This window comes from Eschrichtius robustus, chromosome 3 (assembly GCF_028021215.1).
Source record: "Eschrichtius robustus isolate mEscRob2 chromosome 3, mEscRob2.pri, whole genome shotgun sequence".
In the NCBI taxonomy this organism is placed as follows: Eukaryota; Metazoa; Chordata; class Mammalia; order Artiodactyla; family Eschrichtiidae; genus Eschrichtius; species Eschrichtius robustus.
The window spans coordinates 9,685,132-9,704,734 of NC_090826.1; the positions used below are offsets into that span (position 1 = coordinate 9,685,132).

General features: G+C 47.2%; 1 protein-coding gene across 7 annotated transcripts in view; it reads left to right on the forward strand.

The window, feature by feature from the left end:
• Positions 1 to 15,271: 15,271 nt before the first annotated feature.
• Positions 15,272 to 19,603, forward strand: part of VPS13D (vacuolar protein sorting 13 homolog D) — a 248,003-nt gene continuing 243,671 nt past the window's right edge. For all 7 annotated transcript variants that reach the window (XM_068538909.1, XM_068538914.1, XM_068538911.1 and 4 more), the window contains exons 1-2: positions 15,272 to 15,360; positions 18,962 to 19,134. In XM_068538909.1, coding sequence (XP_068395010.1) covers positions 19,038 to 19,134 — 97 coding nt within the window. In that variant the 5' untranslated portion in view covers positions 15,272 to 15,360; positions 18,962 to 19,037. The remainder of the gene's footprint in view (positions 15,361 to 18,961; positions 19,135 to 19,603) is intronic.

The following is a 19,603-nucleotide window of genomic DNA, read 5'->3' on the forward strand; positions in this document are numbered from 1 at the left end:
TCTCAGCTTCGGTTTTGTTTTTGGCTGTGCGAACCCGAATGGAAAAAGAACCTTCCCTGCCAAGGCAGGGGGCCTCAGCCAGGCTAGGGCCTAAGTGGGGGGTCCATTCGACCTAATTTGGTAACAGTTTTCCAGCTTGTGGGCTTGTGTTGATCCCAAGACAAGGAGAGTTTTCACTCTATGTATCCCAGACAGCATTCCTGCTTATAAATAAACCTTTCGTTTGTTTTACACATTGACTGCCTGGCTCTGTCTTCAGGTCTGAGCTGGGGTATGTCCATGGTCCTAGTGCCTGACACCAGTGTGAGGGGGAGAATGGCTCATGGCCACTGGAGTCTGACAAGTCCAGGCCGTGGCGGGACCCCAGAAGCACCCGCATTACAGCTGAGAGCCGGGCTGTGCCCTCGGGCCTGTGAACAGTGGGAAGGCAGCTCTTTGTCCAGAGCCACCCAGCTGGCCTCCAAAGATGCCCTCATCACATGCCCCGTCCATCACCTTGGTCTCCTGGGCCCTCTCTTAGGGTTGCGGTGGTCTCTGCAGGTCTGCTTGCTCATGTGCTGCCCCTCCTCACTCAGGGGAGCAAGACTGGCCTCCAGGAGGCCCCAATCTCGGAGACACCTATGAGGCCCATCACTGCGTGCTCAGACTGTAAGCAGGTAAGTTAGGGGGTCCTTGGAGAAAGAGAACCAGGGATGGCTTTCTTTTTTTTTTTTTAATTAATTAATGAATTAATTTTTGGCTGCGTTGGGTCTTCGTTGCTGCATGTGGGCTTTCTCTAGTTGTGGCGAGCGGGGGCTACTCCTCATTGCGGTGCGCAGGCTTCTCATTGCGGTGGCTTCACTTTGTTGAGGAACACGGGCTCTAGACACGTGGGCTTCAGTAGTTGTGGCACGCAGGCTCTAGAGCGCAGGCTCAGTAGTTGTGGCGCACGGGCTTAGCTGCTCCGCGGCATGTGGGATCTTCCCGGACCAAGGCTCGAACCCGTGTCCCCTGCATTGGCAGGCGGATTCTTTTTTTTTTTTTTTTTATATGTTTATTATTCCAAGAGACATTCCCCTTTTCTTTCTTTTCAATGAAACTCTGAGATTTTTTATGGTGGCAAGGTGTGTATAGCTGGGTCTATGCCTAAATTTTTTTTTAAAATTTATTTATTTATGGCTGTGTCGGGTCTTCGTTTCTGTGCGAGGGCCCTCTCCAGTTGTGGCAAGCGGGGGCCACTCTTCATCGCGGTGGGCGGGCCTCTCACTATCGCGGCCTCTCTTGTTGCGGAGCACAGGCTCCGGACGCGCAGGCTCAGCAATTGTGGCTCACGGGCCCAGTTGCTCCGCGGCATGTGGGATCTTCCCAGACCAGGGCTCGAACCCGTGTCCTCTGCACCGGCAGGCAGACTCTGAACCACTGCGCCACCAGGGAAGCCCGGCAGGGGGATTCTTAACCACTGTGCCACCAGGGAAGTCCGGGATGGCTTTCTTGACAGAAGAGAAGCCATTTTTGGCTTAAGCTGTTTTGTGACCTGAACCTGGCCACAATGCTTGCCCTTGAACAGGTCTCAGTAATCAATGATCTTGAGCAAAGGAATGAAGAAACAAACAACAGTCGGGCAAGAGAAGTAACAATAGCAAAGATGATGTATCAGTTGTAAAGACTCCCAGTTCTGTTTCAATGGTGAAGATTAGCCTGATGCAATCAACCACCAGATCAACTGGGACCTGAGGGATGAGGATGTTGACCTTTTCTGACCCTCGTGACTTCAATCAACTAAAGCTTGGACTCTGCCTGCTGCCCAAGCCCCTTCATGTATATGCATGTACACTTAACTTAAAACTTCCCCAATTTTGCTGTTCGGGAAGACATTGCTTTGGGAGAGATCCCTGGTGTGCTCCTGACTTAACTGCAAGTAATCATAAATCCTTCCTTCTCTTGATCTTCGGCTTGTTCAACACCCACCAAGAGGCAAACCCAGTTTTTGCGTAACAAGATGAGCACAGCGGCTCTGGGAGCAGAGGAAGACCCCAGCCACAGCCAGGGGATCAGGGGAAGGGTTCTGGAGGTGACCTCTAACCTGTTCCTAAGGCATGAGCAGGAGTTCTCCAGAATAAAGGATTGGGAGGAGGTTGCAGGCAAAGGGGTTTCCTCATGTCAAGGCCTGAACGGGAGAGAGACCCTGGCCCCTGAATTCACTCAGACTCCTTCCCTGTTTTCTGTCACTCCCTCACCGGACCCATCTTTACTCTTGGTGATTTCCCGGACCTCCTCTTGATGCCAAAAACTCAGCCTCTGTGCACCGGTGCCAAATCGAGTCTCGGAGACAGAGTTTTGGGTGAAGTAGAAAAGAATAGCTTTATTGCTTTGCCAGGGAAAGGGGGACATAGTGGGCCTGTGCCCTCAAAAACTGTGTGTCCCTACCTGGTGTGGGGAGGGGGATTTGGTGAGGAGTTTTACAGCAATGGTTTAAGGGTGGGGTTGCCAAACCATGACCTTCTCTGGAATGAAGAATGCTTCATCAAGCAGTTAACACCTTCCATTTGTTGGAGGTTTTAGTTCTGCAGAAGAGCTCAAAGCTATTGCTATGTGTATCCCTTTAGGTGGAACCAGGACCCTGCCCCAAGGCTGCACTAGTGTTTCTTGACTGCTCCTCCCTTGTCTCTGCATCCCCTCCCTTCCCTGATTAGCAACTGTTCGAATCTGCCCCTTGGGACTCAGGGAAGGTCATGGAGGCTGGAGTCTGTTCCCTACAATCAAGAAACAGGGGACACAGAAAGGCTTCCGTGCCCAGGAGCCCCACAGGGTCCTGCTTGGGTTCACTATTGCTGCTGTAACAAATGAGACAAACTTAGTGGCTTAAAACAACATAAGTTCATTCTCTGTAGTTCTGGAGATCAGAAGTCAAAAATCAAGGGGTCACCAGGGAGGCTAGGCTCTAAAGGAGAGTCTGTTTCTGGAGGCTCTAGGGGAGAATTCGTTTCCTTGCCTTCAGCTTCTAGAGGCACCTTCATTCCTTGGGTTGTGGCTCCTTCCCCCATTTTCAAAGCCAGCAGTGTAATACCCTCCATAGTCAAATCTCCCTCAGCCTCCCACATGTGACTACGTTGGGCCCACGCAGGGAATCGAGGAGAATCTCCCCATCTCAAGATCCTGCCAAGTTACATTCACAGATTTCAGGGATTTGGATGTCAGCGTCTTTCTGGGAGCCATTATCCAGCCTCCCAACCTCCACCATCCATACACTCTTTTAGAGAGACTATCTCACACCCTGTCTTCTCTCCTCAAACCTCTGACCTTGCCCCACCATTACCGTCAGCTGGTTACCTGGCTGCCCATTTCACTGAGGGGATAAAATAAACACAAGAGGACACCTCAGGCTCTCCCACCACATCTAGCCTCCCACCGTATCAGTGCCCAGGGCCTCAGCTTTCTCCCCTGTGACTACGGATAAACACCCAGGCTGCTGGCTAAGGGCATCCTCCTCTCTGCTCAGGATCTCAGCATCTCTCCCAACTCCAGGACATTGCTCCAGCACCTCTCCTCTCTCTTTCCTTTAGCATCAACTTCCTGGTCTCCCGGATCTTTCCTGCCTGCGTGCAAACATACGGATGATTCTCCCATGTAAAAAACAACTTACTCCCTCATACCCATTAGAATGGCAAATATAAAGAGAAAGAAAGAAAGAGAGAGGGAGGGAGGGAAGGAGGGAGGGGAGAAAGGAAGGAAGGAAAGAAAGGAAAGAAAGGAAAAAGAAAGAGGAAGAGGAAAGAAAGAGAGAAAGAGAGAAAAAAGGAAGGAAGGAAGGAAGCGTTGGTGAAGATGTAGAGAAACTGGAACCCTCTTGCATTGCTGGTAGGAAAGTAAAATGGTGCAGGTGCTATGGAATACAGTATGGTGGTTTCTCAGAAAAATTAAATATGGAATTGCCATATGATCCAGTGATTCTAATTCTGATTAAACCCAAAAGAATTGAAAGCAGAGACGCAAACAGATACTCATATGCCAGTGTTCGTTGCAGCATTATTCACAATAGCTAAAAGGTGGCAGCAAACCAAGGGTCCATGGATGGGTGAATGGGTAAACAAAGGATGGTATATTTATACAATAGAATATTATTCAGCCTTAAAAAGGAAAGAAATTCTGACACATTCTGCAACATGGATGGACCTCGCAGACATTATGCTAAGTGAAAGAAGCCAGTCACAAAAAGCCAAATACCGTATGATTCCACTTATATGAGGCCCCTAGAGCAGCCAAATTCATAGAGACAGAAAGTAGAATGGGGGTTGCCAGAGGCTGGGGGGAGAGGGGTATTTGGAGTTAATGTTTACTGGGTACAGAATTTTCAATTTTGTAAGATGAAAAGAGTTAGGGACATGGATGGTGGTGATGGTTGCCCAACATGGTGAATATGCAGGCCTACCTTGGAGAGAGTGCAGGTTTGGTTCCAGACCACCACAAAAAAGCAAGTCACATAAATTTTTTGGTTTCCCAGTGTATATAAAATTTACGTTTACACTATACTGTAGTTTATTGTGTGCAGTAGCATTATGTCTAAAAAAACAATGTGCATACCTTAATTAAAAAATACGTTATTGGACTTCCCTGGTGGTGCAGTGGTTAAGAATCCACCTGCCAGTGCAGGGGACACGGGTTCGAGCCCTGGTCCGGGAAGATCCCACATGCTGCGGAGCAACTAAGCCCGTGCGCCACAACTACTGAGCCTGCACTCTAGAGCCCGCGAGCCACAACTACTGAGCCCGAGTGCCACAACTACTGAAGCCCGCGCACCTAGAGCCCGTGCTCCGCAACAAGAGAAGCCACCCGATGAGAAGCCCGCGAACCGCAACGAAGGGCAGCCCCCGCTCGCCGCAACTAGAGAAGAGCCCGCGCGCAGCAACAAAGACCCAAGGCAGCCAAAAAAAACTTTATTGCTAAAAAATGCCAACCATCATCCGAGCCTTCAGTGAGTCGTAATCTTTTTGCTGGTGGAGGGTCTCGCCTTGATGTTGATGCTGCTGGCTGATCAGGGCGGTGGTTGCTGAAGGTTCTTATTTTTAAAAATAAGACGACAACGGAGTTTGCTGCATTGATTGACTCTTCCTTTCGCAGACGATTTCTCTGTAGCATACAAAGCTACAAAGCTAAGTTTGATAGCATTTTACCCACAGTAGAACTTCTTTAAAAATGGGAGTCAATCCTCTCAAACCCTACAGCTGCTTTATCAACTACGTTTATATAAGATTCTAAACTCCCTGCTGTCATTTCAACAATCTTCATATCACCTGTACCAGGAGTAGGTTCCATCTCAAAAAAACCACTTTTTTTGCTCATCCATAAGAAGCAAGTCCTCATCCATTCAAGTTTTATCGTGAGATTGCAGCAATTCAGTCACATCTTCAGGCTCCACTTCTAATTCTACTTCTTTTGTTATTTCTACCACATCTGCCGTTACTCCTCCACGGGAGTCTTAAATCCCTCGAAGTCATCAATGAGCATTGGAATCAACTTTTTCTAAACTCCTATTAAGGTTGATATTTTGACCTCATCTCATGAATCATGAATGGTCTTAATGGCATCTAGAATGGTGACTGCTTTCCAGAAGGGTTTTTTAGCTTACTTTGCCCAGATCCATCAGAGAACTCACTATCTATGGCAACTATAGCCACACAAAATGTATTTCTTAAATAATAAGACTTGAAAGTTGAAATTACTCCTTGATCCATGAGCTGCAGAATGGGTGTCCTGTTAGCAGGCATGAAGACATTAATCTCCATCAGAGCTCATGAGTGACCAGGTGCATTGTCCATGAGCAGTAATATTTGGAAGGAATCTTTGTTTCTGAGCAGTAGATCTCAACAGTGGGCTTAAAATATTTAGTAAACCATGTTGTAAACAGATGTGCTGTCAATCCAAGCTTTGTTGGATTTATAGAGCACAGGCAGAGTAGATTTAGTTAGCATAATTCTTAAGGGCCCTAGGATTTTCATAATGGTAAATGAGCATTGACTTTAACCTAAAGTCACCAGCTACATTAACCCCTAACAAGAGAGTCAGTCTGTCCTTTGAAGCTTTGAAGCCAGGCACTGACTTTTCCTCTCTAGCTATGGAAGTCCTAGATGCCATCTTCTTCCAATAGAAGGTTGTTTCAACTACGTTGAAAATCTGTTGTTTGGTGTAGCCACCTTCATTCATTATCTTAGCAGGATCTTCAGGATAACTTGCTGCAGCTTTTATATCAGCGCTTGCTGCTTCACGTGGCACTTTTATGTTATGGAGATGGCTTCTTTCCTTCAGCCTCATGAACCAACCCCTGCTGCCTTCAAACTTTTCTTCTGTAGCTTCCTCACCTCTCTCAGCCTTCCTAGAATTGAAGAAAGTTAGAGCCTTTCTCTGGGTTAGGCTTTGGCTTAAGGCGTTGTTGTGGCTGGTTTGATCTTCTATCGAGACCACCAAAACTTTCTCCATATCAGCAATAAGGCTGTTTCGCTTTCTCATCATTCATATATTCACTGGAGTAGCACTTTTAATTTCCTTCAAGAACTTTCCTTTGCATTCACAACTTGGCTAACTGGCACAGGAGGCCTACCTGCCTATCTCAGCTTTCAACCTGCCTTCCTCAGTAAGCTTCATCATTTCTAACTTTTTTTTTTTGGCTGTATTAGGTCTTAGTTGCGACATGCAAGATCTTTGTTCAGGCATGCGGGATCTTTCACTGCGGCCCACGGGCTTCTCTCTAGTGGGCTTCTCTCTAGTTGTGGCGTGTGGGTTTTTTCTCTCTCTCTCGTTGAGGCGTGCAGGTTCAGTAGTTGTGGCACAAGGGCTTAGTTGCCCCGCTGCTTGTGGGATCTTAGTTCCCCAACCAGGGATCGAGCCCACGTCCCTGCATTGGAAGGCAGATTCTGTACCACTGGACCACCAGGGAAGTCCCCCATCATTTCTAACTTTTGATTTAAAGTAAGAGACGTGTGATTCTTCCTTTCACTTGAACACTTAGAGGCCATTGTAGGGTTATTAACTGGCATGATTTAAATATTGTTGTGTCTCGGGGAACAGGAAGGCCCAAGGAGAGGGAGAGAGATGGGGGAATAGTTGGTCAGTGGAGCAGTCAGAACATACACAACATTGATTAACTTCACCATCTTATTTGGGCGTGGTTTTGGATGCCCCCCAAACAATTGCAATAGTAACATCAAAAATCACTGATCACATTTCACCATTACAAATATAATAATAATGAAAAAGTTTGAAATATTTCAAGAATTTTTTTTTTGGCCGTGCCTCGGGCTTGCAGGATTTTAGTTCCCCAACCAGGGATTGAATCCAGGGCCCTCGGCAGTGAAAGTGTGGAGTCCTAACCACTGGACCACCAGGGAATTCCCGAAATAGTTCAAGAATTACCAGAACGTGACACAGAGACACAAAGTGAGCAAATGCTTTTGGAAAAATGGCACCGATAGACTTGCTAGACGCACGGTTGTCACAAATCTTCGGTTTGTAAAAAACGCAGTATCTGCAAAGCACAATAAAGCAAAATGCAATAAAACAAGGTGTGCCTGTACTTAACGTCACTGAACTGTTCTCTCAGGAATGACTGAGATGGCAGATTTTATGTTATGTGCATTTCACTACAATTACAAACAGCAAAAACCTTCTGGAAAACTATTCTCCCTTCAGTTACTGTCAGATTTCCCAGCTACTGTTTTGTTTTGTTTTTTTGGCCACACTGCACAGTTTGTAGGATCTTAGTTTCTGGACCAGGGATTGAACCCGGGGCCATGGAGGTGAAAGTGCTGAGTCCTAACCACTGGACTGCCAAGGAACTCCCAGCTACTCCTAACAGCAGAACACGTAGAAGATGTTGTCTATTGGCATTCACTGTCTCCAGTTTATCTTCTCCCATTTTCTCTTGAGCTCACACCAGTGAGGCTGTGCCCACCTCACCACTAAAACTCTACTGGCCAGGTCGCTGCTGACACTACTCCTGCTGCTTGATTCACAGAGGCTCTCAGGGCTCCTCTCGCTCCCCCTGTGGGCAGCGTTTGACCCACGTGACCAGCCCCCTCCCTGAAACACGTTCCTCACCTGCCTCCAGGAGCACACACACCCCTGGCTCTCCTGCCAGCTCGTCTCGGGGGCTCCTTCTGCCTCCTTTGCTTCTCCCGCCTCATCTCGGCCCTTGGGCATCCTCTCCACCTCCCACACCCTCCCCTGCGAGTCCCATCCAGCTTCATGGCTTTAAGTACCACAAATGCATCCTGCCGGCTCCCAGTGTTTGAATGGATAAGTATTTACTGCGCTCCTACTTCACGGCAGGCACTGCTCTAGGTGTTGGGATACAGCAACGACTAAAACAAATGGGTGGGAAGAGAGACAATAAGAAAACACACAGGGCTTCCCTGGTGGCGCAGTGGTTGAGAATCTGCCTGCCAATGCAGGGGACACGGGTTCGAGCCCTGGTCTGGGAAGATCCCACATGCCGCGGAGCAACTAGGCCCGTGAGCCACAACTACTGAGCCTGCGCGTCTGGAGCCTGTGCTCCGCAACAAGAGAGGCCGCGACAGTGAGAGGCCCGCGCACCGCGAGGAAGAGTGGCCCCCACTTGCCGCAACTAGAGAAAGCCCTAGCACAGAAACGAAGACCCAACACAGCCATAAATAAATAAATAAATAAATAAATAAATAAACCCAAAGTTAAAAAAAAAAAAAAAAAGAAAACACACAAACGGCTTACAGCAGATGGTACAAGTATTAGATTAGGGGTATTACATACTTCTTAATAGCATCTAATCTACTTTTTCTTTGCACCAGTCAGCATCCCAGGATAGAGCTCTCATTCCCACTCATGTTTATGGGGTACTGCTCTTAAGAACAGTATACCTAACTCATTAATTATGGCTGGGCCATAATTAATGGGTGGTAGTATTTTCTAAAAATGGATTCATGCACACATCCAAGCCGCATTAAAATTTCAACTTAGAGTTCTACAAAGTCTGTCTCCTTTCTATATGAAGAAAATGAAGCTGGCCACAGAGAACGGAAGGATTGGGGGATCCCCCTCCTGGATCAGGACATCAGGGAAGGGACCAGAGAGGTGACTTGGAGAAGAGGCCTGACGAATGGAGGGAGGGCCGGAGCATGACCTGGGGCTAGGATGGGGCACAGTGAGAGGGAAAGAGAGGGGCCAGGTCTAAAGGGCTTCCCCTGTCCGGCTAAGGTGGGCAGTGGGCGAAGGGACTCACTGAACACTTGCAGCTACCTAGAGGTGGCGCTAGATCTCACAGGTTAAGGGCTCACTCCCACAAGAGTGCCTTCATTTCACACACCAATCACAGGTCCAGGTGTCACCTGTGCTTCTGACCGACCTCTTATACGACAACCAACTTGGGTGTCATTACTTTGCTAAAGCAGCTCATAGAACTCAAGAAAACAACTTACTTATTAGGCTACCAGCTTATTACAAAGGATACAGCTCAGATTCAGGAAGAGCCAGACAGAAGAGATGCAAAGGGCAACATTTACGTGAGAAGGGGCCGGGGCTTCCATGCCCTGTCTGGGTACACCACCCTCCCAGCACATCCACTTGTTCAGCAACCTGGACGCTTTCTGAACCCCGTCCTTTTGGGGTTTTAGGGAGGCTTCATTAATAGGCATGCTTGATTGAATCACTGGCCATTGGTGATTGATTCAACCTCCAGCCCCTCTTCCCAACCCAGAGGTAAGGGGTTGAGGTGGAAAGTTCCAACCCTCTAATCACGTGGTTCATTCCCCTGGCAACCAGCCCCCATCCTTAGGGGCTTTCCAAAAGCGACCTATTAACATAAACTTAGGTGTGACTGAAAGGGGTTTGATATGAATAATAAGACACTGGTTTTGCCTTTATGGCTCTGGAGCTATTTCAGAAATGAGGACCCAAGAACAAATATTTGAACAAAAGATGTTCCATTGCTCTCTTCATTTGGGAAATTCCAAAGATTTTTTTAAGAGTTGTGAGCCAGGAATGGAGGATGAAGATCAAATATGTATTTCTTATTATAAATCACAATATCACCGTGGGTAAATTTGGAGTAACTGAAGGCAGCCACCTGCCTGATGGGTTAACCAGTCAAATGGGCCAGTTGAAGACTCTCCTGCTTCTTTCTTTTCTTTAACTGAGACAGAACAAGTGGTTTCAGTAAGGTAGGCCAGCACAGATGGGAGCAAGCGACTTCTGGATTCCTCTTCATCTAGTCTGCATTCAGGCATCATCGTTATGGGGCACCCTGATGGATTAGCACAGAAGTCAAGAGTTGTGGACCTTAAAGTCCACCTTTCCAGGTGTGAATCCTGGCTCCACCACTTCCTGTTTGTGTGACCTCAGGCAAGTTAATGACCTTCTCTGTGCCTCACTCTCCTTATCTCTAAAATGAGGTGAAAATATTACGTCCCTCAGAGTAAGGGATTAATACATGAACTACTATCTATGAAATACTTGGAATTGTGCCTGGCACATAGTAAGTGCTCAGTAAATATTAGTGGCTATTTTTGTGTGTTGGGGGGGGGGCTGGTCCTGGGGATGCAACAGAATGCCAGCTGGAGCTGGCATGCTAGGAGGGGCTGTGTAAAAAAATATGTGTAGGCTATGCCAGTGGTGAGTGCTAAGAAGAAAAATAAAGCAACGTAAGGGGACAGACAGGAGTGGGGGTATTGTTAGTTTGCAAGGGGAGTTCAGGAAGGCTTCTCTGAGGAGCTGGTGTTTGAGCAGAGGCCTTGGTAAAGGGAGGGTGGGACAGCCTTGGAACCCCGGGGACAGGACATGAGGTCAGGAGGGTGGCTTCAGAAGCCAGGGGAAGGATGTTGGGTTTTATTTCCCACATCATGGGAGAGATCTGAGCATTGCCTGCTCTAAGAGTTGGGAAACCGAGCTTCGGTTATTTTATCTCCATAATTGCTCCGGGAGATAGGGAAGGTACCCATTATCCCTGCCATGCAGAGGAGGGCAGGACCAGCTGGGCTTGATACTCATCTAAGGAGTTGAGTTGGGTGGACAGTCTGTTTACTGTGGGAGGCTCCTGATAACCAGCTCTGAAGAACTTTCTCTCTCTCTGAGGACTTCTCTGCTCCACCTGGAGCTCTATATTCAGAAACCAGAAACCAGGGCAGCATCTGGAAAGCTGGGAGTTTGCTCAGGGCAAACCTAAAGGTTAAGAGTCCTGGGATTGTACCTTAGCTCCACCCATAACCTGCTGTGTGAAGTTGGAGCAGCCACTGTCCCTCTCTGGAGCTCAGAATCCCTCTGTAAGATGATGGGGCTGACCCCTGAGCTATGGTCTGTCCTTTGTCCTTCTTCTTCCCACAGAGTGACAGTACCACCCCTGCCCAGGCTGTCTGCATTTTCACAAGAGACTCTGGACCTGCACTGTCAAATACAAATACTGAATTTTGAAGACTTAGTACAAAACATATATAGAATAGCTCAGTAATAATTTTTATACTGATTACATGTTGAAATGATACCATTTTGGAGATGTTAGGGTAAATAAAATATTAACACTAATTTCACCTGTTTCTTTTCACTTTTCTTAGTGTGGCTGCTAGAAAATTTAGAATTATGTGTGTGGCTTGCATTATATTTCTATTGGACAGTGCTGCTCTGGAAACTTCTGGATCTGATTAAATTAATTCATATTTAAAATTATAGCTCCCTCTCCCCTAAGATGCCTACCTCTCCCACGGGACTCTTACAGTACTTACCACCTTCTCAAATATTGTATAATTTACATATGTTATATTTATTGCTCACCGTCTGCTCCTCTTGCTAGAATGCAAACTCCAATAGGGCATTTTTATAGACAAAAATATGTCTGTTTTGCTCAGTGATGTAGCCCCAAGTGCTTAGAAGAGTGCCAAGCGTATAGGAGGTGCTCAATAAATGGTGAAAGAATAAACGAATGAATGTAAGCCTAGGGAGGATGGGGGTTCCACCATTGCCAATTCTTCCATTTTTTTTTTTCTAGAGAAGCTCCAAATATAGATTTTCACAAGTGATCTCCAGCTTTTAAAATGTAACTTAGCTTCAATTATTTTAAGGCTTTGTGTGGGCCAAAAGGAACATTTCTCCAGCAGTTTTGGCTGACTGTCTGCAGCCACTCTGGTCTAGATGATCTGAAGGCCGGGTAGGGAGGGGCCTGATATTGGGGAGTACTGAGCAGGGCCCCTCACATCTGCCTGCCCCAGAAAACCTGGCCCTTCTGGGCCAACATACATCTCAGAGTCTAGTGTGGATGGTAATTAAGGACATCCCTCATCTCCTGCAGCCCCTCACCTGTCATGTGTCAGAAACTTGCAGCTTTGTGGGCCACAGCATGGGTGGGGAACCATGGGAGGACCTTCCCTGTGGCCAACACAACCCCTTTCCCTCTGCCAGGACAACATTTGACCTCTCTGTTCCCTGTTTTCTCCATAACGAGTATAAATTTTGCTCTAATAATTGAAGCTCAGGGCAGTGGGCTGGTGCAGGAAGGGCTGAGGCCATTATGGAGAGGGACTCAGGCTCACAGCAGAGTCTGGCATTGTCCTATGGTCTCTCTGCATGACTTTAAGTTCCTTCCCCTTCCTAGTCCTCAGTTTCCCCTTCTGTACAATGAAGGCTTTGGACCAGCTCTGCATTTCCAAACCCATCACCTGGGGAGCTGGGTCCCCCTGCAGACTCCCTGAACTTGAACCCTTGGGGGCCAGTTCTTCCCATTGAGGCCTCCATCTAAAACTGTACACTCCTCCTTCCTACCTTGCTTCCCTGCATTATTTCTCTCTTTAGTGCCCATCACCATCCTGTTCACTCTATATTTTATGCTGACTTTGTTTGTTCTCCGTCTCTCCTCCCTTGCTGGTATGTAAGCCCCAGGAGGGCAGAGATCTTTTAAATATCAGCTTTATTGAGGAATAATTAACAGAAAACACAATTTCCCAATTTTAAGTGCACACTTCAATGAACTTTGACAACTGTATACAGCCTCACGATCATCACAACAATCAAGATACAGAACAGCTCCATCACCCTGAAAAGTTCCCTCCTGTCCCTTCCTAGTCAATCCCCTCCCTCCACCCCTGTCCCCTGGCCACCACTGATCTGCTTGTGCCGTTCTAGTTTAGAATAGCATAGAAATGAAATCATTACGGTATATGGTCTTGCGTGGTCTGGCTTTTTTCACAAAGCTAATACTTTTGAGGTTCTTCCAAGATAGTATCTGTATCAGCAGTTTGCTCCTTTTTACTGCTGAGTAGTATTCCACTGCATGGGTCCATTGCAATCTCTTTTCTTCTTTTATAAACATTTAAAATATTTATTTATTTATTTTGGCTGCACTGGGCCTTAGTTGCAGCATGCGGGATCTTTGTTGTGGCATGTGGGATGTTTAGTTGCGGCATGCGGACTCTTAGTTGAGGCCTGTGGACTTCTTAGTTGCGGCACGCATGCAGGCTCTAGTTCCCTGATCAGGGATTGAACCCAGACTCCCCGCACTGGGGAGTGGAGTCTTACCCGGTGGACCACCAGGGAAGTCCCTGCAATCTCTTTATCCATTCTCCTGTTGATGGATATTTTGATTACTTCCTGTTTGGGGCTATGATGAATAAGGCTGCTATGAATATTTGTGTATAAGTCTTTGCATGCACATGTGCTTTCATTTCTCTTGCGTAAATACCTGGGAGTGGGATGGCTGTGCCATAAACGTATGTTAAGATTGATAAGGAACTGAGGCCCAAAGACTCTCAGTGATACTGGTTGAAGGAATGGCGCCCTGGCATCTGCATTTTAAATAAACTCCCCAGGTACAGTCAGGTGTCTCTGTGTTGGAAGATCTGGACCCTGAGCTCCTTCAGCTCTGATGGCTGCCTTCCCTTCTGCCTTCTGTGGAGTCTAGGGTTTTACACCCAAACCTCAGCTTCTGGGGGGACCCAGTGTTGAGATTCTGATGGGTTGACCCCCACCTCGGAGAAACTCAGGCCTTGCTTGGGAGTGAGTCAGCCCACAAGCACCGTCATTAGCTTAGCATCATGAGGGCTGATAACTGTCATGGTAAATAGATACTCTTGCAACCTTGCCAGCCTGCGTCCTGAATCTTCTGACTTTTTATGAGCCTGAGATGTTCTTCCTGCCTTTCTGCTGATAATCCAAGATGAGGCGTTCATTTGTTCATTCTTTCATAGCATTGGGCCTTTTCTGTGCTAGGCCATGTCTAGGTACTGAGGAAACATTTGTGAAAAAGATATAATTTCTGCTGTCAGTCAACTTTCAGAGTGACGAAAGATAACATAGGTATAAACAAATAAGATAATCTCATCTCAGGCAACATTAAGTTCTGTTAAGATAATATAACAGGGTAATGGATGAGGGGAACTTCAGATAGGGCAGCAGGGAAATCCTCTCTGAGATGGAATATTTGAAGCAAGGAGTGGCCTATATGATTATCCAGAGCTGCCCTGTAGTCATACAAGTCTATTGAGCACTTGAAATGTAGCTAGTTTGTATTATGATGTGCAGTAGTGTAAAATACACACCAGATTTAAAAAACTAATATAAAAAACCCCAAAATATCTTATTAATAATTTTTTTCTGTTGGTTACAGGTTGAGATGATAATATTTAGAACATATTGGATTAAATAAAATATATTATTAATTTCACCTTTTTGTTTTTCCTGTAAAAAATGTACCGACTAAATAAACGTACTATGTAGCTTGCGTTATATTCCCATTGGACAGCAGTTAGGGTAAAAGCATCCTAAGCAGAGAGATGCAAATGCAAAAGTCCCGGGGCAGGAACTGAAGGATGCTGGGACAGAGTGGGCCCGGGAAAGAGTGGCAGAAATGGGAATGGAACAAATTCAGCAGGATCTTGGTGTCGGCTCTCCGAGGAGGTGGGTTTTAATGTAAGTATAATGGGGAAGAGGTTTTAACCAGGGAAGTGGCATAGTATGAATTATGTTTTAAGACTCCTGCGGCTGATAAGTGGCGAACAGATTGCGGGCGGGTCGTTGTAGAAGGAAGAATCCTGGGTTCCAATACTTCTGAGCCAATATGTCCTATATATTATCCTTTCCCCGGACTCGGTTTACCCCCGCGCTGTAAAATGGAGGGGCTGTTTGGGCCTTTCTACCGCTTCAGCCCCAGCACCTGCGAGCCCTGGAGGGGCGGGCAGCCCTGCAGGAGCGGCCGCGGGCGCCAGGGGGCGCCTCCTCGATGACTCGGCGCTCGGCTGGCCAGGCGCCGGCGCGTCGCCCGCTCGATTGGTCGGGTCGGGGCGGGTCTGAGCGCCGCGGGCCAGCGCCATTGAGGAGCGGCGGAGAGGAGGCGCCGCGCAGTGCCTGGCTGGGGCGGGCGGCCCGGGACACCGACAGGTACGGGCCGAGGCGGGGCGGCGCCGGGCGGCGAGCGGGGCCGGGGGCCGCAGGGCGGGCGTGGACCTGCGGTCGGCCGCTCCGGCTCCGCTTCAGACCTGGAGGCCCCGGCCCGCCCGGGCGGAGCGCTGCGCTGGAAGCGCGGGGACCCCGGCGTCCGGCCCTCCGGCCGTCTGAGCTCTTCGGGGGATTCCTGGGGCGTCCGAGCCCCAGACGGTCCCGAGCGCCCCGCCCTCACCGGGACCCTCGAGTCCGAGGCCCTGCGGGAGCCCGAGCCACACGCTCGGGCGTTCTGAGCTTCCCGGTACTTCGGCGTCCGTGTGCTGGGGAGTCTGAACCCCCGCCGGACCCGCACCCTTTCCCGGGTCGGGGCAGCCTGGTGCCCTGGGATCGAGGGGGTGTCAGGCCGCGTCTCCCCGCCGGAGCCTCGGTCTCCACGCGGGAGCCCAGGGTGTGAGCCCCCCTGCCTTATGCCCAAGAACATGGCTCCAGTCAGGGCTCCAGAGGGTCTTAACCACCCCCTTCTCCAGCCTTCTGGGGTCACGTTCTGGGATGGGGACATCAGGCCTCAAACCTCTCTTTACGCCTCGCCCCCTGGGGTCACGCCCTGGCTGAGCCCCTCCTTCCCGGGCTGGGACGCGCGGCTCCGTTCCCTTCAGGCTGTATCTGGGAGGTGGGGTCTCCGGCCCCTGGAGCCGGGCGTAGGGTTCTGAGAGCAGAGGGGCGGCAGACGGGCTGGAGGAGCCTCGTCTCCTGGGCAGTCTCCTTCCTGCGGGGCCCCCGTCCCTCTCCGGCCTCCGATGTCCGAGCTCCCAGGGCCGGCAGCCCTCAGCCCCGCCGCCTCCGCTGCCGCGTCCTGTTGCCAGCCCTTCCTACTCAGGGCTCCAGGGCTCCAGCCGCTCCTCGAGGGAGGGGCCTGGCTCAAGGTCATGGCCGGCTGTCTGCCCACCGGTAGGCTGAGCACTGATCCCCAGTGTCACCTGCCCCACCGATTAGGGTAGGCTAGGTGGGGTTAGTACCAGGCCTAGAAACCCTGATGGACCAGAGTATAAAAACACTTCGGGATTCTGGCCAGTCTGGCGGCCCTTCCTGACACCGGATTCCTTAACGGAATCCTTGAAGTGGCCTCAAACCTGGTCTAGATGCTTAGCAGAGCTAATGGATGCCGTCTAGCTTGGGCCTCAATGTACTGCACAGGGCGTTTTATAGTGTTTCTCACCCCATCTTCTTTTAATCTGTGCTTTGCATTCGTCCACCTTCAGGGGAGGTAGGGTAGGGCCAGATCTTGTGTACAAACTGACAGTTGTTTCCCTTTATAAGGAGAGCACTTGTAGGTGGCACCAGAGAGAGTTTGTTGGCATTTAGGACCAGAATCAGTGGCAGTAACTTCAAAAGTAAAGAGTGTTCCAACTTTGGCTCTTTGCTTAAGTGTGTTTGGACTCTACATAGTAAGACTAGGTTAGTCAGGTTCATGTTTTGTTTTTGTAGGTTTACTCATTTAAAGTTATAGAAAGAAGTGTTTCCTTTACTCAGGCTGTTAAACATTTCTTATTTTAAGAAATTTGTTCTTGTAATCTCGTCTTTAAGTAAGTGTACAGAGTAATTTTAGCAGATTCCTAATTTTACATAACAATGTAGCTTTAAAAAAGATCTTTGGAAAGAAATTAGTATTTTTCCAAATGCTGTTTATTTTCTTATATGTTTTTACTGTCATTGTTGACAAATAAAAGTTAATCTTCTCTGGAAATGCAAGACACTATTGACAAATAAAAACAGATTTTCCCTGGAGGTTAACTCTTGTAGAGCATTGTGTTTTGGGGTTTTTGGTGAGTGGAGGCCTCTCAGTTGGGATAAGAGTATCTCCTGGCACTAAGGTGAATAACTGGAGGTGGGGCAAAGTGCTTGGAAAGGATCCCGAAAGGGCTGGTTCCAAGTGGGATGCCTGCCACAGCAAACCTGGAGTGTCAGGCTTGGTGGGCTGGTGTCCGATATGCTTGGCTCAGAGCAAGATTTGGAGCCCACGGTTCTACCTAGGATCTACTAGCTGAGCAATCTTGAAACCCATTTAAACTTTTGTGTCTCAAGTTCCCTCGTGTTAACTTTACGGAATACTAAAAATAATCTCTGTTTTGTAATGCTAATAAACAGCAGTTATTGTAATGACAGCAGTAAATCAGCACTGACTGTAAATACTGCAGCTGGAACCAGAGGATTTCTGGTGTCTGCAGTTACTGACTAAGGGGGTCCCTTGTATCAGCACTGTCTGGTGTCCAGGTACCAGCAGTGCAGCTCCAGGACAGTTAAGAAGAGCGATAAACCACTGTCGTCTCCCTTCCATTTGTATCATTTTATGAATGAGCCTGATGAACAGGTTTGCAAAACTGATTTCGGGAAGGCTTAAAGAGGATCGGTGCAGAATATGAAGTTCACTGATGCAGTCTCTTAGGCCATTTTTGCCTTAATCTAGGACAGGGTTTCTCAGCCTTGGTACTGTTGGCATTTGGGGCTGGATAATTCATTGCTGCGGGGGGCTATCTCGTGCATTGTAGGAAGTTTCGCAGCCTCCATGGTCTCTTCTCACAAGGTACCAGTAGCAATCCCCCCAGTCGTGATATTCAAAAATGTCTCTAGACATTGCCATATCACATCTGGAAGAGAACCTCTCACCAGGACAGTCTAGTCCCCAGGTCAGTCACCAAAAGCAAGCAGTTAAACGGTCAGTTACATCGAAAAGATACACAACTTTGAATTGTAGGTAATTTTTGGTAAATTTATGAGTGACTATCCCTTGCAGCTGCATCAAAATGCAGATGTATTGGTTTGGCCCTCCATTTACTAGTGGGGGCATCTTACAGTGCTTTTCATCCCATCTTTCTTTCTTTTTTTTTTTTTTTTAAATTGAAGTATAGTTGATTTACAATATTGTGGTAGTTTCAGGTATACAGCAAAGTGATTCAGTTATATATATTTCAGATTATTTTCTATTATAGATTATTACACAATATTGAATATTCTTCCCTGTGTTATGCAGTAAACCCTTGTTGCTTATCTATTTTATATATAGTAGTGTGTCTGTTAATCCCATACTCCTAATTTATCCCTCCCCTCTTCCCCCTTTAGTAACCATAAGTTTGTTTTCTATGTCTGTGAGTCTTTTTCTCTTTTGTATGTAGATTCATTTGTATTATTTTTCAGATTTCACATATAAATGATATCATATAATATTTGTCTTTCTCTGTCTGACTTCACTTAGTTTGATAGTCTCTAGGTCCATGCATGTTGCTGCAAATAATATTTCCTTCTTTTTTATGGCTGAGTAGTATTCCATTTTATATATGTATATATATATATATATATATATATATATATATATATATATATACACACCACAACTTCTTTATCCAGTCGTCTGTTGATGGACACTTAGGGTGCTTCCATGTCTTGGCTATTGTAAATAGTGGTGCAGTGAACATTGGTCACCCCATCTTTTCTTAAATCTGTGCTTTGCATCCAGCCACCTTCAGGGCAGGTAGAGTAGGATATCAGCTTGGAAAAACTGTCTGGTTTTTCTGTTCATTTCCTTTTTTTTTTTCTTTCATAGATTCTTCTGTGACCATGAGAGAGAGAAATAAAGAATGATCCATGAGTTTTAAACACCTTGTCTTGAGGATATAGTCATGTTGGAAGGTCTTGTAGCCTGGGTTCTCAATACCTATCTGGGGAAATATGTCAATAACCTGAACACTGATCAGCTGTCCGTTGCGCTTCTGAAAGGTGAGTACGTGTATCTCTTTTTGGTGAAGTATGCTTTGCAGATTGCATTTCTATTTTTTATGTTCTTTTTGTTGTATTGAGAATAATAAACCCCGATGGACAGATAGCTTTGTATTAAATATGTGTAAAAGGAAATAATGTTCTTCCATATGCCACTGATTATTATTACAGGGTAACTTAAGTATATAACTGGATTGTTGTAGATTTTAGGGGACTGTTAAATATAAAAAGGAAAATTTAAAAAAAGACCATGCTACTGGTGACTGTGCTTTACCCCAGTTAATTTTTTAGTTTTATGAAGCTTTGTGGAGGCAACCAGGATGTAGTGACAATGGCATTGGCTTCGGCTTCAAATCCTGCTGTGTTACTTGTTAGCCACCTGAACAAGTCACTGAAATTCTGGGCCTCAGTTTCTTTAGAAAAAGAGGGTAATGTACCTTTACGGCATTGCTAAAAGGATCAAGTGGAG